This window comes from Symsagittifera roscoffensis, chromosome 9 (assembly GCF_963678635.1).
Source record: "Symsagittifera roscoffensis chromosome 9, txSymRosc1.1, whole genome shotgun sequence".
Lineage (NCBI taxonomy): Eukaryota > Metazoa > Xenacoelomorpha > Acoela > Convolutidae > Symsagittifera > Symsagittifera roscoffensis.
In genome coordinates, this window is record NC_087070.1 from 24,206,337 (window position 1) to 24,232,357 (window position 26,021).

General features: G+C 35.4%; 1 protein-coding gene across 2 annotated transcripts; it reads left to right on the plus strand.

The window, feature by feature from the left end:
- Positions 1-2,810: 2,810 nt before the first annotated feature.
- On the plus strand, positions 2,811-22,361 carry LOC134854372 (kelch-like protein 5). Of its 2 annotated transcripts, none has more exons than XM_063870596.1 (12): positions 2,811-3,075; positions 8,335-8,658; positions 9,206-9,402; positions 12,080-12,205; positions 13,489-13,584; positions 13,673-13,859; positions 14,193-14,316; positions 14,576-14,716; positions 18,672-18,905; positions 19,412-19,636; positions 21,453-21,681; positions 21,942-22,361. In XM_063870596.1, the coding sequence occupies exons 1-12, from the start codon at positions 2,967-2,969 to the stop codon at positions 22,002-22,004; spliced, it is 2,055 nt and encodes a 684-aa protein (XP_063726666.1). In that variant the 5' UTR covers positions 2,811-2,966; the 3' UTR covers positions 22,005-22,361. The 2 variants fall into 2 exon arrangements, with proteins under 2 accessions (XP_063726666.1, XP_063726667.1); XM_063870597.1 differs by having other exon boundaries at positions 14,579-14,716.
- Positions 22,362-26,021: the final 3,660 nt, after the last annotated feature.

Sequence of the window (26,021 nt, forward strand, 5' to 3'; positions counted from 1 at the left end):
GTTCGAATGTTTATCGTATAAGATTTTATTCTTGAGAATACTTTTAATGCCCTTCAGACCTTCTTCACTGAGGTGCACTTCGTCAGTTTTCAAATGATATGAGCTGTGGATTTTTTCACTCACTCCTCTAAACTTCCAAGTTCCTTTTATCTTTCTTAGGAATTCGTTTATTTTTGCAGATCGAGCTCGGTTCTCACTACGATGAGGGATTCCGATGACGAAAACTTTTCTGGCTCGTTCACACAGCTCCTCGGCTAGCTTCGACAGTTCTTCAGCAATGTCGCCTGCAGGTATACTGGAGGGGTCTTTTCCGTTGAAGGCGTCGTTTCCGCCGATGAGCAGAGCGATGATGTTGAATTTGTCTTTCTCGGGTAAGAAGTTTTGGACCGCACCAATTCGGGCCCCAGGTAGGGACAAGATATTGAAATTTGGAAAATCAAGATGGCGTGCTTGAGAATCCGCAATCAGGAGATTTTTTGAAGATGATGTCTTGAGCAAGTGATATCTTCTGTCGGACAATTTCATCGCGGGGCAACCATTGCTACCCCGGTAAACATTTCAACTATCTGAAACTATTTAATAAGTTTATCACAACAATTAGGCCAGGGTTTTGCTGAACTATACTGAACTATAGAAGCTGCGCCCCAACTCAGTATAAGCGTAGTGTTATCCAAGGCACTGTACACAGGGTTTTTAGGAGTACATCTAGCTGGGAGCAATTTGATAAGGCTATGGAAACTAATAGGGCGCAATGGCTGACAAATCAGTACCCTGAAAATTGGTCCGCAAAGGTGGCTTCAGACGCCTTGTGCAAGATCATCGAGGGTAAAGGCAAGCCCCTGGATAGTGACAGGGGTTTGTCAGTTCAATCACCAAAGGATGAGAAGCCCCCAATGCTGATGGTGCAATATAGAGGTAACCAGAGCCAATATTTTGCTAACAGGTTACGAAAATTAACGAACGTTCAAGTGGTTTTCACCACAAGAAAACTACAATCATGTTTACCATCACTGAAGTCAGCATTTTCTAATGACCTCAAGTCAAGAGTGGTTTATAAACTGTCATGTAGTGGATGCACTTCCACCTATGTCGGACAAACTGTTCGACATTTGACCACTAGAATTGAGGAACATAGGAAAGCAGACTCACCGGTAGGCCTCCACCTTCAGCAATGCCAACTTGAGGGAAATAGCGCAGATCTTAGTTGGGAAATTATAGATAGGTCAAACAACCAAACAAAATTGCTAACACTAGAGGCAATACATATCAGGAAAGAGAAACCGGGCTTGAACACGCGCGATGAGTTTACGAGCAGGGAGTTAACACTGAAAATTTAGTCCCAAAATATTTTTGGTTTTTTATTCAAAACGTACATGTCTAAATCGAAATTATGACTCAGAAACTTCCAGACAAATTAATTTCAAAATGTTTAATTAATTTTAGAGGTTAAAAGTATTTTAATCTGAATAGTAATTTAGAGGTCAACTGTGATTGGCTAATTTTTTATCATGATGGTTTAGAACCAAATTGTATGTGATTTATTGTAAATAACATTTGTAAATTGATGTTTTATCGTCATTTAGAGTAGTTTATTGTAAAAATCCTGACGATGCACATAGTAGCGAAAACGTTTGAAATTTACTTTTTAGTAAAAATTTCTTCTTTTTGACTTTCAAAAAATACCCTCCTAAATCTGACTTTTATTTATCTATCGATAGGACGCGAGTTGTGGGAAGCTCCCCTGCTCACACGGCTCTGCCTAATTTTTTTAAATGAAAAGTCATGGCCTTAGGAATAGCTAACATAGTGATTTTTTTAACGTCTTTCAAACTTACTTTTCTCAAAAACTACCCTCTCAAATCTGCTATTTTGGGCTCAATAGAGAGAACGCTATAATTTTTTACTCTGAAACTAAAACTGAACCCTACCAGGACCTCTTGAAAAATCTTAAATAAACTCAAACACGACAAAGAATGCTTTACTTTTATTTTTTTAAATCGTTTTTTCAATTTCTTCAATTGTTCAAACTTGCATTGTTCGAAGTTCTGTTTACTAATTTGGTTAGCGTCATGGTGCACTCATACTGTAATTATTGTATTGTAAGTGGTGCGTAGCTCTGCTTCGCCCCTGTTTTAAACAATAAGGAGACAAGGACTGACAGAAGCCGACGCACGCGACCGAAAATTCTGGCGCTCGAAGATTCAGGATCGCCCTGCCGACCCTGTTTGAACTGGATAAGGGGTTCTTATGCACTAAACGGCCCAAAATCGAAATTTCTACATCGTAAGCAGGAAATTATGCGATCGAATTTGATTGGGTAATTTTAGCCAATCAAATTCAACTTAGACGGTCAGGCTTTCCGATCAACCTTTCCAGGCGATAAAAATATTAGCAGAATTATTTCATTTGAAATGGCAGAAAATGTCGATGAAACTTAATTGTCTAATTAGCCAATCAAATTAAACCACATTAATTTCAGTTCAACAGATGTAGAAATAATGATTTTGGGCCGTTTAGTGCATAAGACCCGGATAGGGTGGCAATTATGAGAATAACGTTGAATAATTGCAAGAATCTATAAGCTAATTTGAAATTACTTCACACTTACGTCTTAGCAAAAACTGACTGTCTAATACTTTGGATTATTTTCGACCACTTGAAAACTTTTCTTGTTCCTAAAATAGTACATAAAATGAGTAGGTGTTAAGTCCCGCAGACGATGGCTTTGGGCGTAGCTACCACAACAACAGTAGGTGTTAGGTCAAATCAATGTTTAGTCTGCTAGTTTGACGCTGCTGCATTTCAGTTTGCCAATGAAATTAGAATGAAATTTCTTCTCTGGGCGCTCAATTTGATTAGTTTTACCGTACAATTTAACGAAAATATCTGATGTGAAAGCGGACAATTGTTCATGCTTGCTGCAAATTTTGGAGCAGCTTTGCTGTCAACCTTCTGTATAGGCTTCGATGGATTCATTAAAACATCAACGAGACACAATTGAATCCTTGATAAGTTTTTACAACGATGACAGGTTCTGTGATGTTACAATTATTTGCGGTGGCAATGAAGAAAGAGGTTATAATGTGATTCATTCCTTTTTGTTTTTGCTGGGTCTAGAACAACAAGCCGACGGGATTTAAGGCCAAAATTTGAACTTTTTAAGCATCTCAAAACACTATAGTTTCATCTGTTAGATGTTATTTTTGAAAAATTAAGGCCAATTTAGTCCATTATAAGCATATTTGTACCCTTAGGACAATGCACCCTTAGGAATGGCATCCATAGTTTACATCAGCCGGGTTTTGAAATGAATAACTTATAAACACAAAAAGCACTTTCAACAATTTCTTAATTTTTAACCTCCCTAACTAATTTTTATGAAAAAAGCAAAAAACTGGTTAAAGAAAGATCATGAAAGTGAGAAATTCTTCGAACCAGTCTTCAAATTAATTATATTGTATGATTTTTTGAGAAAATGTTTGGCTTGAAGTCCCTAATTTTACAATTCGGCTAGAAGTCCCGTCGGCTTCATGTCCGGTACCCGTTTTTTTTTTTAAAAAATTGACATCTACGGGGCAGTAGAACAGTGCCGATGTACAATAGTGCCAAAAATTATTTTGAATAATTTTTTTGTTTCATCTCAGATCCATGACAGATGCGACTTAAATGGACAATGTGAAAATACAAAATGGTCACTTTAATTGATGCCGCTTTTCAAACAAACATAAATTCCCCAAGCGTGGCGATTTTTCTGAACAAATATTTTTCTCAACAACTAATTAAATCAGCAAATTGTCGCAAGTTAATTCAACAAGTTTTTTTCTCGGGTTCACTCCAACACAAAACAGGACTCACGCAAAACTGCCAACGATACAAAAAAAAGAAAGAACTGAAGTTTCCCAAAACATTGTCAAGTTGAACAAATTTTCAGTTTCGGTGAACGCCCCATCTCTGCTAGTGCTTTTAAGCACGAAAACAAGATATTATCGCATTGAGGCATGTAATTTTTCGACACGACTTACAAAAAGTTCTGTGTCGAGAAAAACTGGTCTGAATTCTTTCGTTCTTCAGCCTAAATAGATAAAGACTGACAGGAATTTGATTAGAGGATGACCAATTTTACTATAATTTAAGGTAAAATTAGCTATTAGTTTTTTCACGATAAATTGAACAACTTCTCCAGCACTAATTCTGCCAGTGCTAGTTAAATTAGGTATTATTTAAAAAATACTTCTTTCTTATTTTTTTTTTAACTTGGATCAGTGTAGTCGGAATTTTCTGTGCCATTATTGTCGATTGAATAGCAAAAAATTTTGGTTCCGATCCTTCTTTGAGTGTGTTTTAGTTTTTTTCTTTTTCCTACCATTGAAAATGAGGAAGAACTTTGTGTTCGGTATTTTAGTTTATTTAGTGTTTTCAGTTTGCTTTTTTGTTTTCCACGCAAAATCAGGTACTACAATTAATCATCGGACAGGGCTGAGTGATATATCACATTGAAACCCTTTTAGTCATTCAAAAAAATATAAAAAAATTTAGAAAAAATCTTTCACGATTTTTGTTTGTTTTTCTAGTCATTTTTCGGCTTAAACTGTTGTCCATCTTGTCAATTTTACGAAGTGTCGAATATGCTAAAGTTGTAAAATAAAGTACCACGCAAAATGAGGTACCACAAGCAATCATCGGTCTGGGTTGAGTGATATATCATATTAAAGCCCTTCCAGTCGTGTTTCGAACGGCATATAAAACGGTTGGCTGTTTTAAAACAGGGGGGTTTTAAAACATGTTTTAAAACAGGTGTTTTGTATTCATGTTTTTAATTATTGTTTTATATTACGTCATACTGCAACAATATGAAGCAAGCTTTATGTTTGTAAGCATTGTATGTTTGAATATGAAGTCTAAGTAGCTAAGCATGCATTTTGCTTGCGTGCCCTTAACCTGTGACGTATCACTTTTATGTTTTACCATGGCCTAAGTTTTGCCTATTTAAGTTTTTCTTAATTGAAGTTTCAAATTGGTTCCAAGTTTTTTGTCAGCCAAGAATGTGTGGCATAATTCTGACAAAGTACTTAAAAATCTGAATTTTATACGTTTTAAAACGTATAAAATCTGAATTTTATACGTTTTAAAACGTTTTAAACGTTTTTTTATTTAAAAAACTTGTTTAAAACCCAACCCTGATATAAAAATTCTTCCAGCGTCGAGAAAAACCGGATTGAAATTTTTTGATTAAGGCGGTCGAAAAAAGTTTGCCTGCTTCCCCTAGTGCTTCTCTTGCAATTTTTTAAAAAATTTATTTAAATTTTGTTTGCAAAAATCTAATTCACTGAATTTGTACGCGTTTGTGTAGTTTTATCATCACACGACGTACAAAAAAAAAAGAAACCACCTTTAAGCAAAAATAGTTTTTATTCTGAGAAACTGGTCATAGCCGTCTGTGCTACCGTGTTTAACATAAAATTGTCTAACTCGGCATTTTTCTCAGCATTCGCCTCATTATCGGACGGCTATTTTTGAAGCTTTTGTTGTTGTTCCACATGTGATACGAAGCTCCGCTTCGCATCCAGGCAGTGAAAATTGTGTGCTGGGCTGGTTTGCTCTGTTATGTATGTTGTTTTTGAGAGTTGATTTTTGTTTTGTGTTCCACAGTCTTTTTTACCAGGCTGGGAGACTGCATTGCGAAAGACCCAATAATTCAATGAAAAACCTTCCTCGTCGACGAAAAAAAAATTTACTGATTTTTTTTCCAGGCGTTAGCGAAGTGAACCAAATAGTTAATTATAATCCATCCTCGTCTGAAGCTCCCAATTTTCATTTCCAGCTCATAACAGTGAAACAATGCGATGATGTTCTTGGAAACTAATTATCAGAAAACCTCTAGGATCTTCCACCGTACCTGCTTGAGCAGAATCCATGGCCAATAATTAGTCGTTTCAAACCTTACCTTGTTTTTTTATACCCGTATAGATGAGAATATGTTTCCATCATAATGAAGAAGAACAAAACCATTATTTACAAAAGATATCAATAAGTTGAGTACTCTCAGAAATTTTTGAAAATTAAAGAATAGTTTCAAAAACATCAAATAGTGTCTCCGTTCCATTTTGATTTTCGAAGAAAGTTTTCAACACGAGATGTGCCTATCTACGTTATAGAAAGTGCTCAAAATTAAAGGATTTAAAAAAAAAGTTTTTTCTGCTTCATCGATTCTTTCAAAGGCTTATGATTCCATTTCTCGTCAAATTATAATAAATTTACGCTGTCCATTTTTCAACAGCAGCTAATGCATTGTTACATTATGTACAAAAAGGCGACGACAAAAAAACTTCTCTTGATGTTTTCCAGGCGTTAGCGAATTGAACCAAATGGTTACTTGGTTCTATGTGTCGAACTATCGTCGAGTAACTTTATTGAATGTTGTTTCTTGAGTCATGAAAAGTTCTTTTCCGGGCCATAACTGAATCTTTGGAGATAAGTTTTCAGTTCCAGTTTGGTTGTTTTTCAGGAAAGTCGGTTGTTTTAGAATAATTAATAGTATCTCTAAAATCTATGAAAATGTTAGCTGCGTAGCAAATTGTAGTTTGTTGTTGCTGTTTTCGTCATCGAAAAAAAGGATACACCAGAATAAGTTTACCAGAACTACGATCAGCTCCAGCGTAACAGCTTGTGGTACCGCACTGTTTTCAAACCTAACTAGATCCCACCGTAGTTGATTTTTTTCGGCGAAACTTAATGCTAAATGCCATTTTGAAGCCTCATTGGTGAAGGTAAAAGTGTTTGTGCGGAATTTTAGTTCTCTATTTTTCTCTATAGTTTTTTAGTATTTATTTCAAAATGTCTTGATGCGCTCATATGTGTGCACTCAATTCTAGCGCATGTGATTTTTTCGCTCGAGACTAGCAATGGTTATCAGTTCGGAACATAGACTTAATCTCGATAACTTCTTGTCAAACAAAATCACTTAATCATTTTTTCAGATATATTTTTTCATCTGCCAACAGACATTTTTTGAGTATGTTTGCATTTCAAAGACCGATTCTATTCTTTATTTGTTTTGCACTAGCCAGCTAACTCGCGAGCGTTATTGTATTGCTACGGATCTTCTTTTTTCTCATCTAAGTCGCAAATAAAAGTTCAAATATTTAGTGTGAGTTATGTCATAATCACGATCTGTAGCATTGAAATTTTCAAAGAATCTGTTCTCTGCTTTAGTTGTGGCTAGTGTTTATGGTTTAATAAGCGTCCGTGGCTGAGTGGTTAGTCCGGGGCGCAGATCGAATCTAAGACATAATTCAAGTTTTATTCTTCTTTTTCTTATTGCTCTTTATAGAGCTGCATTTTGCTCTGTTATCCCTATTTTTTTGCGATGCGCAGCTTTATCTCGGTGTAAATTTTTGGTTTTAAATTTACCTTATAATTTTCCCCGTTTTTCTTGGTGTTTTTTCGGCCTAGAAGTTTTTTTCGGTATATACTCAATCGGCTTAGTGGCATGATATTCCATCATAGAATAAGCGAAGCAAGTTTCTATGCGCGAGAGTCTTAGTGGCATGTATTAGGGGATTAATTTTTTTCCCTAAAAAATGAAAAGAAAATTGGCTAAACGGCTGTGCTCAAAAAGTTTCGGCTTTAGTACCGCTTTGTTTCTGTGCAAATCTAACTTTCATTTTTTTTTTATTTTTCATTTGTTTTCAAAGTGAACTTATTTCAAGACAATGATATGAATGTTTTGACAGATTTAGTTTTTCTTGATCTTCCTAAAACTTCCTTTTTTTCGACTTAGCGGCTTTCGTCTCAATTTCTGTCTGCTGTTTCGTCATGCTATGTTTGTTATATCGCAAGTGGCTCGCCTTTGCGTGTGAAAGTTTTATTTGATTGTTTGCTTTTTGCAAGAAACCAAGTTCAATAGGGGGAGTGATTGATTATCAGATCCTCACCGTGTCCTATAAGGTACACTAATGCAGTTAATGCTGCTCAAATGCGAAAATATCTAACAGCGAAATGAAACGGCCACACTCGACGGCAAGAAAATCCTTAATGAATGAACCAAATGCTTTAACACCCTCAAGATACTAATCGCCTCATTAAATATTATTAAACCCCTCTACTTTTTCCACGCTATCAAAATTGTAAAGTGCATTTTTTACTGCAAAAACTTACTCTAAAATAATCAAATATTTAGAAGTTATCCTTTTATTTACATTCAGTGAAAGTACTTCAACGATTTCGTGTGGTCTAGGAAGACCCCGCTGAATTCGACTTGTTAAAAGGGAGTCAACATAAATTGTGTAACCGTAATTGTGCATTTGCAGCACTGTAATGAGTTATGTTTTTTAGCATCAGAAGTAAAAGTGAATTCGATAAGTATACTTGAGCATGACGAGAATAGAGACTGGTGCGCGTCACCATCCAGTTCCTCGGACGACTACAACTCGTTGCCGATGGGCGGATCAGTTGGACACAACCGAAGCTCTTCGCCTCCTGTGACGTCATTACATCCAAAGAGACAGATCAGATGTCACCGAGTGATGCTGTGTGCTCATAGTGACTACTTCTGCGCAATGTTCAACGCTAACATGCGAGAGGCGTCGGAGTCGCGAGTGGTGCTGGAGACAATCACTTATGACACAATGAAAACTATTGTTGACTTCGTTTATCACGGTATGCAGCGCTAATATAGTTTCCAAATGGCGACTAAATTAAAGCATGTTGAATAAAGTGGCTCCCAGTCATTTCCGACCCACTCACTTCCGCCCCAAAAGCTGTCAGCTCCGGAAATGACTGATTTTGGGGCGGAAAGGACTGGGTTTTGGGGCGGAAATGACGGTCACGGAAAATTGTGACTCAAACGCGGACTAAAAAATGATGGATGATCGTAAAATAAATACATAGGAGCGAACATTTGTGGCGAAGTTCTCGAGTGCACAAAAAAATTAAATAAAGTGCACTGAATAAAGCTGAACTGAATAAAGTGTGACACTGAATAAAGTGTGACTCAAACACGGTTTTAGAAACTTTTTTGGAAAGGTTTCGCTAAAAAAGATACACGCTCAATATAATTTAAGATGCTATGGTCCGCAAAAAAAGATGGATGCTCGTGAAATAAATACATAGGAGTGAACCTTTGTGTGGCGAAGTTCTCGAGTGCACAAGGAAGGACGCCCATCATCATCTAACCCAACAGATTTGATTAGTTTCTTTCTTGCAGGTGAATTGAAATTGTGTGGGGATAGTGTTTGGGACATTCTGCTAGTGTCCAATTTCCTCCAGATGTCATCTTTAGTCTGTATCTGCAGTGACTTTATTGCCAGCTCAATCTCTCTATCCAACTGCATCTCCTCATTTGACATTGCATCAAACAATAATCTATCCCAACTGAGCGATATTACATTCAACTTCATACTGGTAAGTTCATAATAGCATTGATTTCAGGTCCAGACAAAGAATTGCAATAAAGTACTCATTCACTGTACTGGAATCATTATACAGGCTGATGCTGTCTTTCTAGTTGCGTCTCTTGCAATGATGAATGATTGCTTATGTATTTGGTAATTTGTTGGAAGTTGATTGAACGGGCATTCATGATATTAAATGATCCACCGATCGTGAGATTGAATTAAGTTTATACATATTTTTTAAGAAACCATTAGCAAGCAACTGAGACTCAAAAAAACAACTACGAAACGTTTAAGAAACCAATGAGTCTCAAAATTGGAGAGAAAACAAGGGCCATGATTTTTTAAAGCAAAAAGCTATTAAGAGAAGCAATTTATGCCCTGATGTTTTTGAATGCGGCGTTCATATCATAAAAAAATTAGGTCTGGAAATTCTTTACTTTTCTTACTTGATTTAGTATCGAAGCTTAAAAAGTTTGAGGTTCGTTCCCATGTGGCCTAGATGTTGTGACGTGACCTTTGCACCCTGAATTCAGTGGTTTGGGTCCCTGGTGGACCTTGTTTTTTTTAGCGTGCAGGCAACTGAAACTTTTTTTGGGAAAATGGAGTTGTCGGACTTTCGTTTGTTTGCTCAAGTTTTTTCAGATCAGTTGCCTTATCACGAGTTTTGCTTGTGCCCTACGCCACAGTCGTTCTAGTTGCAAGTGCAAGTGTTGTTTAATGTAATTTCAGGAGGACTTGAGAAAAAATTAATTACTTTTATAAAATGAGTTACTTTTTTTCGGCTCAACTGTTTGCTCTGGTTGTCGTCTTCGTTGTCTTACGACAAATTATGCTTTTTCCGCAAGAAACTTTCGTTTTAATTGCAAGTGCAATTGCTGTTCTATGTATTTTCAAGAGGGCTTGAAATTTTGTTATTAATAATTATTAATCTTAATGAAATTTGTCATTATTAATCTTTGGCTCCACTTGCCTGCTCAAAGATGGTCGGCTTTGTTTCCTCTTCATAAGTTTCGTTCTGTTGCTAATTTAGTGTTCAGTTCAGATTTCTGGTATTTTTTTTCAATAATGAACGTTTACCGAGTCGTATGAAAATGTAACTCTTGGTAGACCTTGTTTTTTTTTCATTTTTTAAATTTTCGTTTTCGAAATCTTATGTTATTTTTTGTATTGTGTCGTAAGTGAGTAAAAATTTATGTGCTATCTTAAAAAACATGAGGTGTCAATGAAACGTTTCCTGCTATGCCAAGAAATAATAACCAAATTAAATAAGTTTTGTCATTAAGTATCAATAAATCAACTGAAGACAATTACTTAAGTCGTTTAATTTTGAACTTAATATCTTAAGTTTTGTGAAAGGCATATTTCGCTGTCCAATATCGATCATCAAAATGGCGCACTAAGTGGTTATATATCATATTAAAGTCCTTTTAGTCTTGATTTGACGACATTGAAAATATCATAAAATATTTTGATCAACCTTTTTATTAATGATCAATCTTTTCAAGACCTGAAAACTTGAATTTGCTCTTGTTAATTTATTTTGTTACTTTTTAGTGCCATTTTCGGATTCAACAAATTGAAAAAAAAATTAAAAGGTTCAGAACTTTTTTCGCGATTTTTCTGTTTTGAGTAATTTTTCGAGTATTTTTGTTGTCCATCTTGCCATTGTTGCAAAGAGTGTCGAATATGCTAAAGTTTTTTAATAAGGTACTTCTTAAAAGCAGGTACCACAAAAAATCATCGAAACGGGTCGAGTTTTATATCATATTAAAGCCCTTTCAATCGTGATTCGGACATTCAAAGATTTCAGTGCTGAGTAAAAACAGGTTTGAAATTTTTGATTTTTGGTCTAATTTCGAGCTAATAAGGTGAGCGTGAAGGCATACGATACCTTATTAAGCTTAATTCAAGCCGTGATAACGTAGTTTTTCTCGAGTAAAGTAAGTTTTTTGCGCCATTTTGGGAATCGGAAACAAAAAATCAAAAAAAAAATCTGCAAAAAATAAGAAAAAAAATTAACCATTTTTTTTGTTGTTCTTGTCATTTTTTTAATTGGACTGTTTACTAATTGGACTATTCGACTGTGACTGTTTTTCAACAAAAAAACAGTCAGGGTTTTCTTTTTCTTATCAAGCCTTAAAGAAAAAGGTTTTCTTGTTCTTATCAACTTGTTTTAATTTCTTATCAAGTGGTTTTCTTGTTTAATGCAGCTTAAAGGCCGGAAATGCATCATTATTAAAATCGTGAGAATAATTGCAGATGGCAAGTCGTAAAAAATCAATACCCTAAATGTCAATTCAAATCTATTCTATGTTATGTATTTACCATCTTGTTACACTTGTTAACATGCGAGCGTTAGTTTATTAGAACCTTCTGTTTTGTCTAATCTACTCGTAAATAAAAGTGTTTATTAAAAATGTTCGCTTATTTGTGGCCTTTTTGCTACAATCAAGATCACTAGCATTGGAAATTTCATAGCATCTGTTCATAGCTTTATTTGTGGCAAATGTTTGTGATTTATTAAATGTCCGCGGTTGAGTGGTTAGTGGGTGAGATTCTTAATCTCTAGGTTGCAGATCGCAGCCGAGACGTCGACGATTTTTTTTGGTACTAATTTGAGGCTTATTGCTACTTTTTCTTGTTGGACCGTCCTTGTCTTTTTAAAGATGGTAGCTCTGTTTTAGGATTCGTTCTGCGAAATCATGGAAGTGCATGGTGAAGAATTCAATGACACTGTTTCTGTTGATGCTTTGGAAGACATTGTCAGATCAGAGAGACTGAATGTAAAAAGTGAACTGCAAGTGTTGCAAGTGAGTTTAAAGTGAGCAATGGGCCATATAATATATGGTGCAGTTATTTTGCTATAAATAATACACCGCCCTATTAGTGTGTCGATTAGCATGCCCAAGTAAAAGAATGCAGTTGACCTGCTATATCATGATTTGTTTAGTCAAATTTGCTCATTTGAACTGCGCGTTTTTGGCCGAATATTGAAATCGAAATTGAAATTTCAGTTCCTTTAACGAATCAAGTGATCTAAGCGTATTTGTTTTTGGTCTGAATGAACTGCTAATAAAAGCATTTATCGCATAGCTAATAGCCCTTTGTGCATTTTATAAGAAGTGTAATGGCTTTTTGAAGCTCAAACAGACATTATAAAGCGACTATCATGTTTGTTTTTCTGTTTTTATATAGTTTGGTTTTGAAGAGTGAACGCTCTTATATAGGTCTTGGTGACTTTTTCCTAAAATTTGTTCACGCTCAATTTTGATTTTTCGCGGTTTGACTTGTGATTTCTTTCTGCGATCAGTGAATTTCCATTGTTAAAATTAAGGCAAACTCCACTATCGAACAGCAAAATTGTAAAAGTCACGAAAAATGTGATCAGCTTCTAATTTTGAAAATGGAAATTAATTGTCAGATTTCCCAGCGAAATAAAAGTTTTACCTATTGATCCAGTTTTCTCAAATTTGCTTAATTTTAACAAAAAAAGTCATAAATTGTTTCTACAATTTCAACGAGCTTTAAGGGCATCTATTTTTTCTTCGAAGCAAGTCAGTTTTTTTAGTTTCCTCATGTTCATTACTCTTTTCCAAATGATGGCTGGCTATGTTTGAGTTTGATCATTTGCATTTAAGTTACACGTTTTTCAATTGGTTGCCTGTCCGCCAGTGCATAAATCAAATGAAATGAGAAGATTATCTAGAAAAGACTGAGTTTGGTTGGGTTTCCCTGCCATATAATCATATGAATTCGGTCTTCGAAACCATGTTTATGCTTTTTTTTCGGTATTTTAGCTGATATATGAGACTCGGTAATATTTATGGAGGCGGTATAATAGAGGTTCCTGAAAGCCATTCTTCCTGAAGTGACGGCTTCATCACCTCTGAATGACTTCTTTCCTGCAACTATGTGAAAAGCAGATTGTATTTAATTGGAAGGGAGTGTTAGATACCAAATATCTGAGCAGAGGAAATGAATACAATCGGTCAAATTGTCTGGTACAATCGGTCAAATACGTGGTACTGCAAAATACGTGGTCGAGTTATCGAAATGAGAGTTACAGAGAATATTGATCAATTAATTTGATTAGGTGGTGATGGACTGGGCCGATTATGACGCATCAGAGCGAGGTGTCTTTTTGCAGCGTCTTCTATTGAATGTCCGATTCCCCTACATAGACACTGATGTTAGTATTTTTCACCTTCAAACAAAGAATTTGAATACTACTAATTTTTTTCGAAGTCTGGAAAAGTAGTTAGAATGAATATTTTCAGGCTCTGACCACAATTTTGTCTCATTACTTTGTACTGAAGCAGAATTCGGAAGCGCAACTATTTCTAAGCGAAAAAATCTGCGAACTTGCCGATTTTGTCCTCAATTGTGATCAGTCGGCCGAACTCCCGCGACCCTCTACTCTAGATCAACTGGTGGTCGTCGGTGGTATGGAACCCAACTCTTCAGGTGAAAGACATTGCCCGTTAAATTGCGGCTTAGATTTTAAAAATAAAGCAATTAGATGCATTTGTTTCGTTTTGTGGTAAAGTGGCTCAAGCTAGTGATTCTCGAACTGGAGACCAGTTTGCGAAACCCAGTGTCTCGTATTGATCTTTTTTTAACGCTTTATTTCATGAAATATTGGATGTTAATGGATGTACCGTTTAAAGCTCTCAGTACCGTTTAAAGTTTTTTTTGCCGTTTACCGCCTGTGTAGGCGAAGTACAACTTCGCGATCGTTTCTATCTCAAATAGCCTACTGACTGCTTCATGAGTTTGTTGATGATGTTGTGGCCACAGGTGCTAATATGATGGAGAAGCTGGATTGCCGATTGAACAAGTGGGAGAGAGTGGAGACTGAAATGAGCAGAGCTCAAGTCATGTTCGGCGCAGTGGTGCTAGAGGACCTCGATGATAGGAACAAGTGATGAGCATTATTTAAATATAATTTGTTTCATCTGAAAATCTAGTAACATTCAATGCTGAATTTGAAAGCGATTACAGCAACAGACAACTAAATATAAATCTACGATTTTGTTTTTAAAATTCCTTTCAAAATTTACTGTTGAAATGTTACCTTAAAAAATCTTAACGTTAACGCAGTGGCTGATTCGCGTTCTTGAAGTTTTGAAACAATTCATTTTTCAAAAATCAATGCACATCGCTTATGATCATGATGGCAGTAGTAGCGGGACGAACAAAATCAGTAGTAGGCTGTATGTGGTCGGAGGAAGACAGAACTTGAGGACTATAGGACATGTGGACTGCTATGACAGTAAGGGTCACCTGGTTGACCAAGAACATCCACGAATGATCACTTGCAGGTGTGCATGTTTATTAATAAAAGCTGCTGCATTTAAGTTGAAAACACTACTTTCTTGAAAGGAACCACTGAAAGGCGAGGTTAAAGCACAAGTCGATGTGATATTGAAGCGGCGAAGGCCCCGTTTTGACCGAGAAAGTCTGCTCCTCGAGAAATTTTGTCACAAGACAGGCTCTCAGACACCGACGATGATTACGACGACAGCAAATATAGCTCCGTCAGCTGCTTCTTTACCCTGTGTGCGAAAAACTATCGGAGAGTTGTGGTCAGTCTCGTAGCCTTTCAACAAGTCTGCTTTCTTTTTGGGGTGCATTTCGTACAGTTTTGGTTTTGAAATGAAAGGTTGGATGTTGCGGAACAATCCTACAATAGATAAATTGAGACCTTGTGTTTGGTTGCCTCTTTCGTGCGATTTTTTCTATTGTTTGGTACTGATATTCTCATTTAGTTTCTGGTGTGATGATATTCGGGCTGTCTCATGATTTTTGCTAATTTCTAATACCTTTTCCAGTTTCCCACTTTTGCTTAAAATTACAGACTCTTCTCCCATTATGCTTTCTTTTGAAACTGAAATCATGAAAAAGTTGTTTTAATTAGTACACAGGTAATGGACGTGACGCAAAATATTATGAAGAACTACATTATGCTTTCCTTTGAAAAAGAGATCGTATCTTCTTGATGAGGTGGCTCTTTTCATAGATTAATTAGAAACGGAGGAGTCATTAAAGATTTATTTAAATTTGTAATGACTGTAAATCGTTCTTACTCAAGAATAATTTGAATACAGATCGATCTGATTGGCACGAAGATAAATGGCATTATTTTAACCGCTTTTTCATATTTGAGGTATGATGTTAAGAGAACTAAACCTAATAAATTCCTCAAATCGTCAGTAGCTCACCGCCCGGTATCAATTTTAAGCCCAGGTGTTGAAATTTTAGAATCTTTAATTCGCCCAATCCTAAGTAAACACCTACCGAAAGCCGACCACCAACGTGGCTTTCGACCGACGCACTCAACCTCTACGGCGTTATCAGTCCTCGAGTTTTTATCAATGCTGGTTCTAGACAAAGGCCACCCACTAGAACAGCTTTGATCACGCTTGACTTGTCTAAAGCTTTCGACATGGTCTGTCATCGATCTCTCTTGGATATCTTATTTTCAAGTGTTTTTTTAATTGTTCAGTAAACGCTGGTTTTCAAGTTGTGTGCATGAAAGTGTTTTTTAAGCTTTTTGAAACATCGATCCTCCTGGCTTTTCGTTTGCTTTTGCTGTTTTCTATAATCTGAAATCCAACCAGCATAAATTTGGTCGATTATTTGTTGATTTGGCAATAAAAGCCTATTCGGAAGCCGTTTGGGCTTTCGCGTACCAATAGTTACTAAATCGAAGTTTGTTTGAACTCACTTCCTCTCGTTTGATCTCACAACTATTTTTGGGCTCTTCTGCTTTTAACGAATTTGCTAATGTGGGGTATTGATGATATGTGAGAGCTAAATGGGGCAGAGTCCTGTTCTTATGTGAAGAAATCTTATCCTTAAAAAAAACAGGTTTCTTCAAGCTGCTAACAAGTTGCACGGGTTTTTTCTATCAATCCACTAAAAATCAAGAACACTAAAATTCCTGTAGTTTGATAAATATTAACGAAATTTATTCGAAGTTTACAGGCAGTGTTTTAACTGAATCTTTTTTTTTTGGACAACGAGTAGTAATTATTATTTAGCAAAGACATGATTTATGGGAAATTGAATGGATTTCAACTTGGGTCCTCCTTAAATTGGTTCAGAAAAAAAAATTCGTAATTTTTTCTGGATGTGGAATAATTTACATTTGCGAAAAGTTGATCATTTAATTGGCGATCTTTATGCAATAGAATGTTTGTTCTAATTTTTTTTTGCTGATTAGCTATTTCAGAAATGAGCGTGATCGAATTTATTTATGAAATTTCTGAGTGTATAATGATGTTATGTAATCAAGCAAAATCCAAACCCGAACAGGCAGAATTTTGTGCTCGAGTTTTTAATTTGTCGAAGATGGAATTTTGAACACACCGCAGCAGGCTTCAACAGAGAGCTGAGTTGTTTTTCTAATGTAAAGATTAGCTTTTCTGATATCGTACTCGAAATCACGGCCGAAGATTATAAATGGCTGAGTACTAGACAATTAATAAACATGGGTTCTAAATTAGATGATGCAATATTCCGGTGTGTGTAGATGGTTTTGATGTCCTGTGCCATTTGTCTCTAAATGCTTTGAACCTGATTATGATATGTTAGTTGGTTGTCAATAAGGACGCCTTAACTTTCAATTTCATTAGCCTCGTTTTCAATTTGACACTAACTTGAATTATTTCTTGTTTTTTTTTATTCAACCAAAGCTTGTGTTATCGTATGAACTCTCTTTTTCTTCCACCTAAGTCGCAAATTTTGTTGCGACGTACAAATTTTTGCGACAAAATGTGTTCATTTTGAAAGTTCATTATGATCAATAACCAGCTATTAAGTAGAGCCAATGCTAAGGATATTAACACAGACTTGTGTATTACTAATAGCACTTAAGCTTCAAGGTATCATGAATCCATAGAGTAGAGGTAGGGAAGGAGATCAGCAAAAAAATAAAAGGGCTCAAACCTGGCCAGGTCGGATGTTTTTTAAGAACGTTTTCACTAGTTAACATGCGTCCGCTCTATAAATTGAGGCATGTTATTTAGTAAATTTCTTTTTAGAAATGACTGGTACTGCTAATGCGTCATAATTGGCTCACATCACTTGGCAATTATGTAGACTCATAATTGGCGTGCGTTACCTAAGAAAATTTGTAGACTCAAAGTTTTACCCTTTCAATTTTCCCCATTAGCGTTATCGGTCATTTTTTTTGCTTGTGTATGCGAAGTGCAACTTCGTCTCTGTGTTGAAAGGTTCCCAAAAACAATAAACTCCTGATTTGACTTTCAATGGGTGTTGGTTATCCTGATTGACTTTCAATGAGTGTTGGTTAAAATAGTGCAATTAATTAGCGATGTCCTTTTTGAAACTCTTTTTGCAATGGTATATATTATTTTTTAACGTTAGTGAGCACTTTTGTATCATCTGCATTTTTGTATCATAGCATTTTTGTATCATATCACAGTTTATCGTTTTGTTCATATCATTGACATACAGATTAATAAAAAAGTTCTTAGTACTGTACCTTGAGAAACTCCTCTTAAGTCTCTGAGCCAATCTGTTTCTGTTCCATTTAAGATAGTTTATGATGTCTGTTTGTGAAATATCTCTTTAAGTTTATGGCAGTTGAGTCAAAGACTAAGTATTCTACTTTTGCTAACAGAAAAGTATGATGAATTGAGTTGAAAACTTTAAATAAATCAAGAAGAGCACCCACAACAAGCGTCTTATAATCGACTTGTTTTGATTGTTTGTTAGAAATTTTTAGTTTGAAATCCAAATGGATGTTTCTTATCAAATGGAATTTATCTCGGTCCTCAGTCATTTAATGTTGAAGATTTTTTTCAAAAGTTTTCGCTAGTGCATGAGTTTTAGATACTGGTCTGTAGTTTGTTGCATATTCGGTATCCCCATTTTTGAACAAAGATGTAATGTTCGCCAATTTAAGTCTATCCGGAAAAGTATCGAGATCGAGGTATTCATTCACTAATTGTGTTACTTGAGACACTATTTCCTTGGCCGCATCATGTAAGGCTCATCTGTTCTTTCAGAAGGACCCAAGGATTTTTTTCTCATAACTTCTCTTATTTTTATTTTCTCAAATTGAAATATACTGTAAAAGGAACTTTTAACAAGCCAGCGAACTTAACTGAATCTTTGAAATGCGTCTAGTATGTTTAACTGAATCTTTGAAATGCGTCAAATGTGATTGAAACATTTGCTTCTCTTTATACTGGTCGGTTGGGAAATAGAAAAATCAATATTATTTAATTTGGGCTATTTCCTCTTTAGACAAGGTCTCTCTGTCTGCGTACTGGGAGGTAAACTCTTTGACAACAACAACAGCAGCAGTAATGACGACAGAAGAGTATTCGCCATTGGAGGCCACGATGGATGGAACTACTTGAACTCGGTGGAGGCCATAAATGTCAATGAACTACAGGGTAAAGCGAAGGGAGGGTGGGTTTCAGCAAAGAGTATGAAGTCTACGAGAGCAAATAGTGGCTGTGCCGTCATTGGAAAAATGTTAGTTGGACGATTCAAGTTTACAAGACGCCCTTTTATCAGCACTAGGTCGGATTTTACTTGATGAATTAGTCTCGAATGAAAGGAATCTGTCTAATTCAGTATTACATATTCACCCCATAGGAAGTTTAGGCAAAATAATTTACAGGCAGAATAAGTTTGGTTCAACTTAAATAGCAACGTAGGTACAATACTAGCGTTTCTCGATACTCTGGAAAAAAAACTATATTAGATGTAGTGACAGTTAGGGGTTTTTAATATCTGTTGAATACAAAGCAATATAAAGATGTAAACTGGGTATTTTTTTGTTTTAAGACCCTAAATCTATTTGCAAAAGAAGCAACAGCTCTCTTTTTTGCCAAAACAATTCCAATTTTTCATCATTTGTAAATCAAAAGTCGCTGTAATCAAGCCTTGCTAAACTCTTAAAACAAACCAGAACTTTGAAAAATAACTCTTGGAACCTCGTTTTGATGTGAAGTGATAAGCCACATGTTTTGTTTAAGTATCTTCGTGTGTGGAGGAAGAGATGGCAGCTACGTGCTCTCTTCAGTTGAGAGGTATGACTCATTGGAAGACAGATGGACTTACTGTGCTGCCATGCATGTACAAAGGGCCCATGCATCAGTGGCATCTCTGTCCTCTCTTTTATATGTATGTGGGGGTACCACCTCTCACACTCAATCGCTGTCACAGTTCAACCGCTGCACTGCGCTGGACTCGTGCGAAAGGTATTTCAATTTACACTTGATATAGATGTAGAACTTTATTCCAAGGTTTTGAAGGTTACGTGTATGTATTTTTGGGCAGCAATATTTAAGGTTTCCTTTGTTAAGTGCCAATGAACGAAACGAAGACACTTATTCAGGGCTTGTGGTTTCTTGTTCTTGTTTTTTGTTTCAGTTGAAAAAATTCGTTTTGTTAAAAACAAGTTTGATTTATCGCTGTTTAATTTTTGCACCGACTTTCGAAAATTTATGCTTGGTGTGTTTTTTTTTCGGTCAATTTTTCGGCGATCGCAATAATAGTTTTCAGCGAAGCAATTTCATGGCCCATTGAAGATATGGACTCCCTGAAATCAAACTTGAAGAGAAATTTTACCTCGAATCTTTTTTTGTAAAGTTTTGCCAGTTCGAAAGTTGCCAATTTGGCCAGGCTCTGGACTAATTTGTGCGTGCTTTCTAGCTTTTATCCATAATCCTGAAAGCGCAACGCGATTTGTTTCTGGGTAGCGAATTATCCCGCACAACAAAATTGTTCCAAATTGAATTGAGGCTAGCTAATTGGGCGTATTATTTTCGCACGACTGAAATTTTCACACTTGGTCTTAAATATTGTCCGAAAATTTTAGTTATTCAAAAAAATTTTTTCCCTAAAAACTATTCGATATAGATTAAGGGGCAATCGGAACATTCAGAGCTTTGCCCTGATATACGACCGGTCTTGTCGTAACGAAAGTAACGGAATATTTGTGCTCGGGGTGGTTTTTTTCTTCAGACAATTTTCGACTTTTTAACTATACACTTTTGACGGAATTTTTTCTATGAGTCAAAAAGTATTGTTTTCTTGTGCTTAGATTTGAAAAAAAAAGTTCGTTAAGTTATGGGGGCTGAAAGATTACCATTTTGGTCAATTAGGGATCATTAACGCGCGATATATTGCGCGCTATTAACGCTGAAGCTGAGAATTAATCCGTCATAGAAATCATTCCAAATTGGTTGAAGGAAGCTTATTTGCCATAATTGATTTGTTATTATGAGCGAAATTTATCACTTTGTTCTCTATATGGTGTGGGGGGATGATTTTCACGAAAAAACCTCAATTTAGTTTTATTAAATCTAATTTTTTCCTGTTATTACTGCTCCTTAGACCTTAAAAGGCAGTCGGAACATTCAGGGCTTCGCCATGATACGAGCAGTCTTCTTAATGTTTAGAATTAATTTGCTAAAAGGAAGGCAAATGACGCGAACTAATTACTCTGGAATAATCTGAAACGTCCTTGTTCTCCTATGGAAGTTTATAGCATATAGCTTGCTTGTGCTATTAACTCCATAAGCGAACAAGGATTATTCCAGTGTAATTAGTTAGTATAATTTGTCTTCCTTTTAGAAATGATTGTAAAGCGTAGTATCGTCACTCTGCATTAGTTCAAAAAAGTTTTAAAAATGAATTAAGGAAAAATGAAAAAAAAAATAGCTTGGCTCCGGGATCAAAAATCTGACCTGGAGATTGCGCGCCTGACGTCCTCGCACATGCGTCACGGTCGCTTGATAATATATCAACTATAGCCAGCAATAAAGAAGCTACTGATGCCAATGAATTGCCGATGCCATGCATTGAAGCAAAAGTTCCACAACAAGAGCACTTTTTTGAGCTAGTTTTTGCGGTCTTATCGCTTGTGTTTGCAAAGTGCAGCTTCACCTCTATGTGAAAACGATTCAAAATTTTTAAATTTGTTTCTTCTAATCAAGATTGATCGTATTTTGGTTGTTTTAAATAGATCTTGGAAAATATCAAGGAATGTGTTTAATGGGCTTTCTTATCCAGATATGACCCAGTGGCTGATCTGTGGACCTACATTCAGCGTCTTCCTTGTGTCCGTAAAATGAGTGGCTGTGGTGTACTAGGAAATCAACTGTACATCGTGGGGGGACTAGGTCCCCCTCCCCCTTCCTCATCCTCTGAGGACTATCAGTCGGTCACTTCAGAATTGGATTCTTCCTCGTCGTCAACTTCTGTCTTCAGATACAATCCAAACACTAACAAGTGGAGTCAGGTAGTTTTATTTTGCTTCCACCTCTACCATACAATTTCGGGCTCTCCTCGCCCCATTATATAATTTAGTTTAATTTTCATCTAAGAAATAAAGAACGAATTTATTTGTCCATAGATCATTACAAACAATCAGAAAAAAAATAAGTGTGTTTTGAGTTACATGAAAGCTTAGAAATCAATATTTTAACAAATATTGATAGCCCCGGCCATAATTGTCATGTCGAGAAATTGTCTTTCCGGTGTGATTTTTTTTGTTTTCAGGTGTGCGAGCTCGAGTATCCACGTGTGGGTGCGCGTTTAGTTGTGCTACCGAAACAGAAGTAACTGTGCTTGGTTCAAACATCTGCCATTATAGTCTTTTGTATCTGTTAGCTAATCTGATTTTTTCTACAAAACAGAAAAATGATAGCAAATTTATAGTTTTAGAAAAGTTTGACATGATATCAGTATTTAGCCAAGGTTTTTATTCATCTAGTGGCCTAATTTATCTATGAATTTGACCATATCTTTTTAAATGTTAACCTGGACTAGATCCATTTTGATTGAAGTCCGAAATTACTTTTTAATTCTATTTTTGATATTCACGTGAAGTATGCGGTTTTAAAGTTTTTGAACTACGAAAGGTCATTGCAACATTAACTCACATTTTCGCATTAAAACTTTTTCACAGGATTCGACTACACAGATTAGCTAGCAAAAAAAAAAAACTTTTTGCAATTTTTTTAAATCGGCTTATTAATTGGCAAATTTTTTGAAAGTCGTAAGAGTCGATGAACGTAGTTCAGACTTTTTGGGTGGTGATGATTATTTTTTCGCCGTTTGACTTGTGATTACATTTTAAGTTCAGTTCATTTCCTTTTTTTTTTAAAGAAAGGCAAACTCCACTATCGAAGATCAGTAGTGTTAAGGTCACGAAAATTGTGATCAACTTCTAGTTTCTCAAGTGGAATTTAGTTTTCAGATTTTTCAGCGGATTAGTTATAGCATAAAAGTAACAATTTTAAGAGGTTTTGCAAATTCAAAGAATTTTAAGTTGACATGTTTTTTTTTAAAACTGCTTCAAATTTATGAAACGTTTTTTCGGTTTTCTTCGAAAATCACTGTCACTTTTTTCAACCGTCAGTTATCTATATGTTTGGTCTTCAATTTATAAATTTGTAAAAATTGAGGTTAAAAGTTCAGCGATTCAATTTCAAGACATTTTTTGGCTGACATTAATTGGTTCTTGGTAACCTTCTGCATCTTTTTGATGCTTTTCTCAGTTTTGCTTGTAGTATCTCAAAATTTTAGATAACCTGATAAACAGGTGACTGATCTGCCATGTCAAATTGGAAATGAAAATGTTCCTCGGTCGTGTTTGTTTATTTAAGGGCCTGCTAACACTTCAGAAAAATTCTTAAGACCTCGTTCGTTTCTGAAAGCTGATAACCATTCGTTAGCATTGTTCTTTGCCCGGAAGTTCCCATTACTTTGTAATGCTTTTATAGTTAATGCCAAATTGTTGGCAGTATCCTTTTTGGTCAACGAATCTTAACGAAGTTAATTAGCCTAAAACTGCTCTTTCCGACGTCGGATTTTAGTTTTTCACTTATTTCTATGCGTGAAAACGGTTTACATCAAGCTCATTAAGTTTAAATGCTGTCATTTTTGACCGAATTAATTGCTCAAGGTCACCGATATTGCCAACAGTTCGGCTGATTTAAATTTTCCTTATAAAACGAACAAAACTTGAGTTCTCAAGCGCGTTTTTTCTCAAATTTGGTTAAGATTAAACAAAAAGTGAAGAGAACAAAAGTTGATTAGAATTTCACCAGAATTAATATGGTGCAATTTTTTTTCCAAAATTCTCAACGTAAATTTTACCCTAAAATTGGATCATTTTGGCTTTTTTTAATTAATCAAGCGTTACGCTGAAATTACATTGTTAATAGATGAGAAAATTATATCACAAGAAGCCTCCTACATCCCAGCAAAGCTCTAAAAAGAACTGTATTAGAGAGAATGTTCTGCTTGACAGTCAAGAAATGTCATTTTTACTAAAAACTCAAAATTTTTGCTTAAAAACAAATTTTAAACATTTGCCCAAATTTTTGGAGAATTAACCCTTCTAGGAATTTGTTTGATGTGTAAGAGGATTTTGGTGATATAATTTTTTCATGTATTGACAATGTGATTTCAGCGTAATTCTTAACAAATTAAAAAAGCAAAAGATCCATTTTTTGGGTAAAATTTACGTTGAGAGTTTTGGAAAAAAATTGTGCCTTATTAAATCTGGTGAAATTCTAAGCAAGTTTTTCTCTCTTCACTTTTTGTCTAATCTTAGCCCAATTTGAGAAAAACGTGATTGGAATTTCAAAATAAGTTGGTTTTGTCCGATTAATTTAAATCAGCATTGTATATATACACACATTGTATAGCTTTTAACACATTTATCGGACAACGTCCTAATTTTTTGAAGTGATTCTGACCCTGAGTCAGTGAAAAAGCGTTAAAACTGAAATTGAATTTTCAAAATTGCATCTCAACTGACAAAAAGAGCACTGCAAAAAAATTGCGCTTTTTCGGAGAATTTTGCCACATTTCAAGAGCGCATTTGGAAAAACTTTTTCAGTCAACAACGAGTTGCCATGCATTTTTTCTGAGCAAAAAAAACAAAGAACATGCCGACAAAAGGCAATGTGAAACTTCAAAAAAGTATTTTGATTAAGTTTAAATTTGAAGGCAAGAATTATTTCAAGAAATTTAATACGTTGTACGATAAATTTGTTAAAAGCTATATCTAAGACGTTGTTCATTTCCCGCAATTTTCCTGTGATTTCGTTTTCTTGACTCAATCGTTAATTTTAACCTTGATGATTTGCATGGCCTTTCGTTTTAATGAGGATACTCGTTTCTTTGAATCATTAAATTATCTCTGTGAAACTAATCGCCTATCAAGGAGAAAAATAATTCTTCCACTAATAACTTGAACTGAATTTTCCAGTTCCTGAAATGTTGTATCGTCGGCTTGAAAATATTGATATGTGCTGAGTTTTTCAACGTCCATCTATGGCACCATTGCCAAATCATAGAATGTTTTTGTTATCATCTTGTGTGCCATGCTCGGGAACATCCCCAAAGCTTCGACCCTCAAATAGTCTAAATGAACTCTTGTCTGTTTTTTACGGCGAAATGTGATGCTAATTATGCAGGGCAAGACAAAACTTAAATGTTTTTTAAATCTCAAAAATGTAAAATTAAGTTCATTCACACTTCCCTCCCTAAGTTGGCTACCTTTTTGGCTTAGAAAATTGTCGTTTTTGTCTTTTTTCATAGTTAAAAATCATTTTATTGAATGGAATCATTTTACTTGTCAGCTGCTACTGAATTGACTAAGGAGGAGGGACTTGGCACGAAGCCCATCCACTCTATAGTGTTACAGATCACTGCTTAGGTGGTTCAAAATTCAAGCGCTAAGTTTTACAAGTGAACAAATATTTTTATGATATTGGAATTTATGACTCTTTTTTGAAGGGTTTCCAGATTTTAATGCAAGATTGTTAATAGTAATGACCGTAGTGAAGACTCTTATATAGTACTTGCTGATTTTTTTTTCAGGAAAAGTCTTAAAAAGTACATAAAAGTCTCTAATAACTACAGATGTGCATTCATACATATTGATGCATTTATGAATGCACATTAGGTATATATGCACTTTTTGAGTTCAACTGAATTTGAGCTGCTAAAAGTGACGTAAACAGCACTCTCCGAATACGAACGTGGAAATGGCGCGAAAATTCGTGAACGATTTCTAATTTCGAAAGTGGAATTTATTTTTAGTATTCCAGCGGAATAAAAACTTTACCTGTTGATCCACTTTTCTCAAGTTGGGTTAATGTTATCAAAAAAGCGCCATTCATAAATCGTTCTAAAAATTCAAAGAGCTTAAAGGGTAGCTTTTTTTCGTCGAAAGTCAGTGTTTTTATTGTGTTTACATGCGTTCATTACTGTTTCTAATCTTCGATTGGCTATGTTTTTGTTATATGATTTTGTTTTCTGAAAGTGAGCATCAGTCAAGACAAATTTAATCTTTTTCAAACATGTACTTTTGGACTTACTAATTTTTGTCTCATTTTCTATTCACCAGCTTCGCCTCTGCAATTATGAGGTTGCCAGTGGAAAATATTTTTGAGTGTGATTAAATGAGCCAGATTATTAACCAACCGAAGATGCTGCACAGAGTATATGAAACAGCGGTAAAATTAGAACATTTGAATGAAATTCTCATGACTTTCTATTTTTACATGATTGTTTCATTAACTTAATGTAAAGCTTAAGTATATTCGGCTGGTAAAACACCTA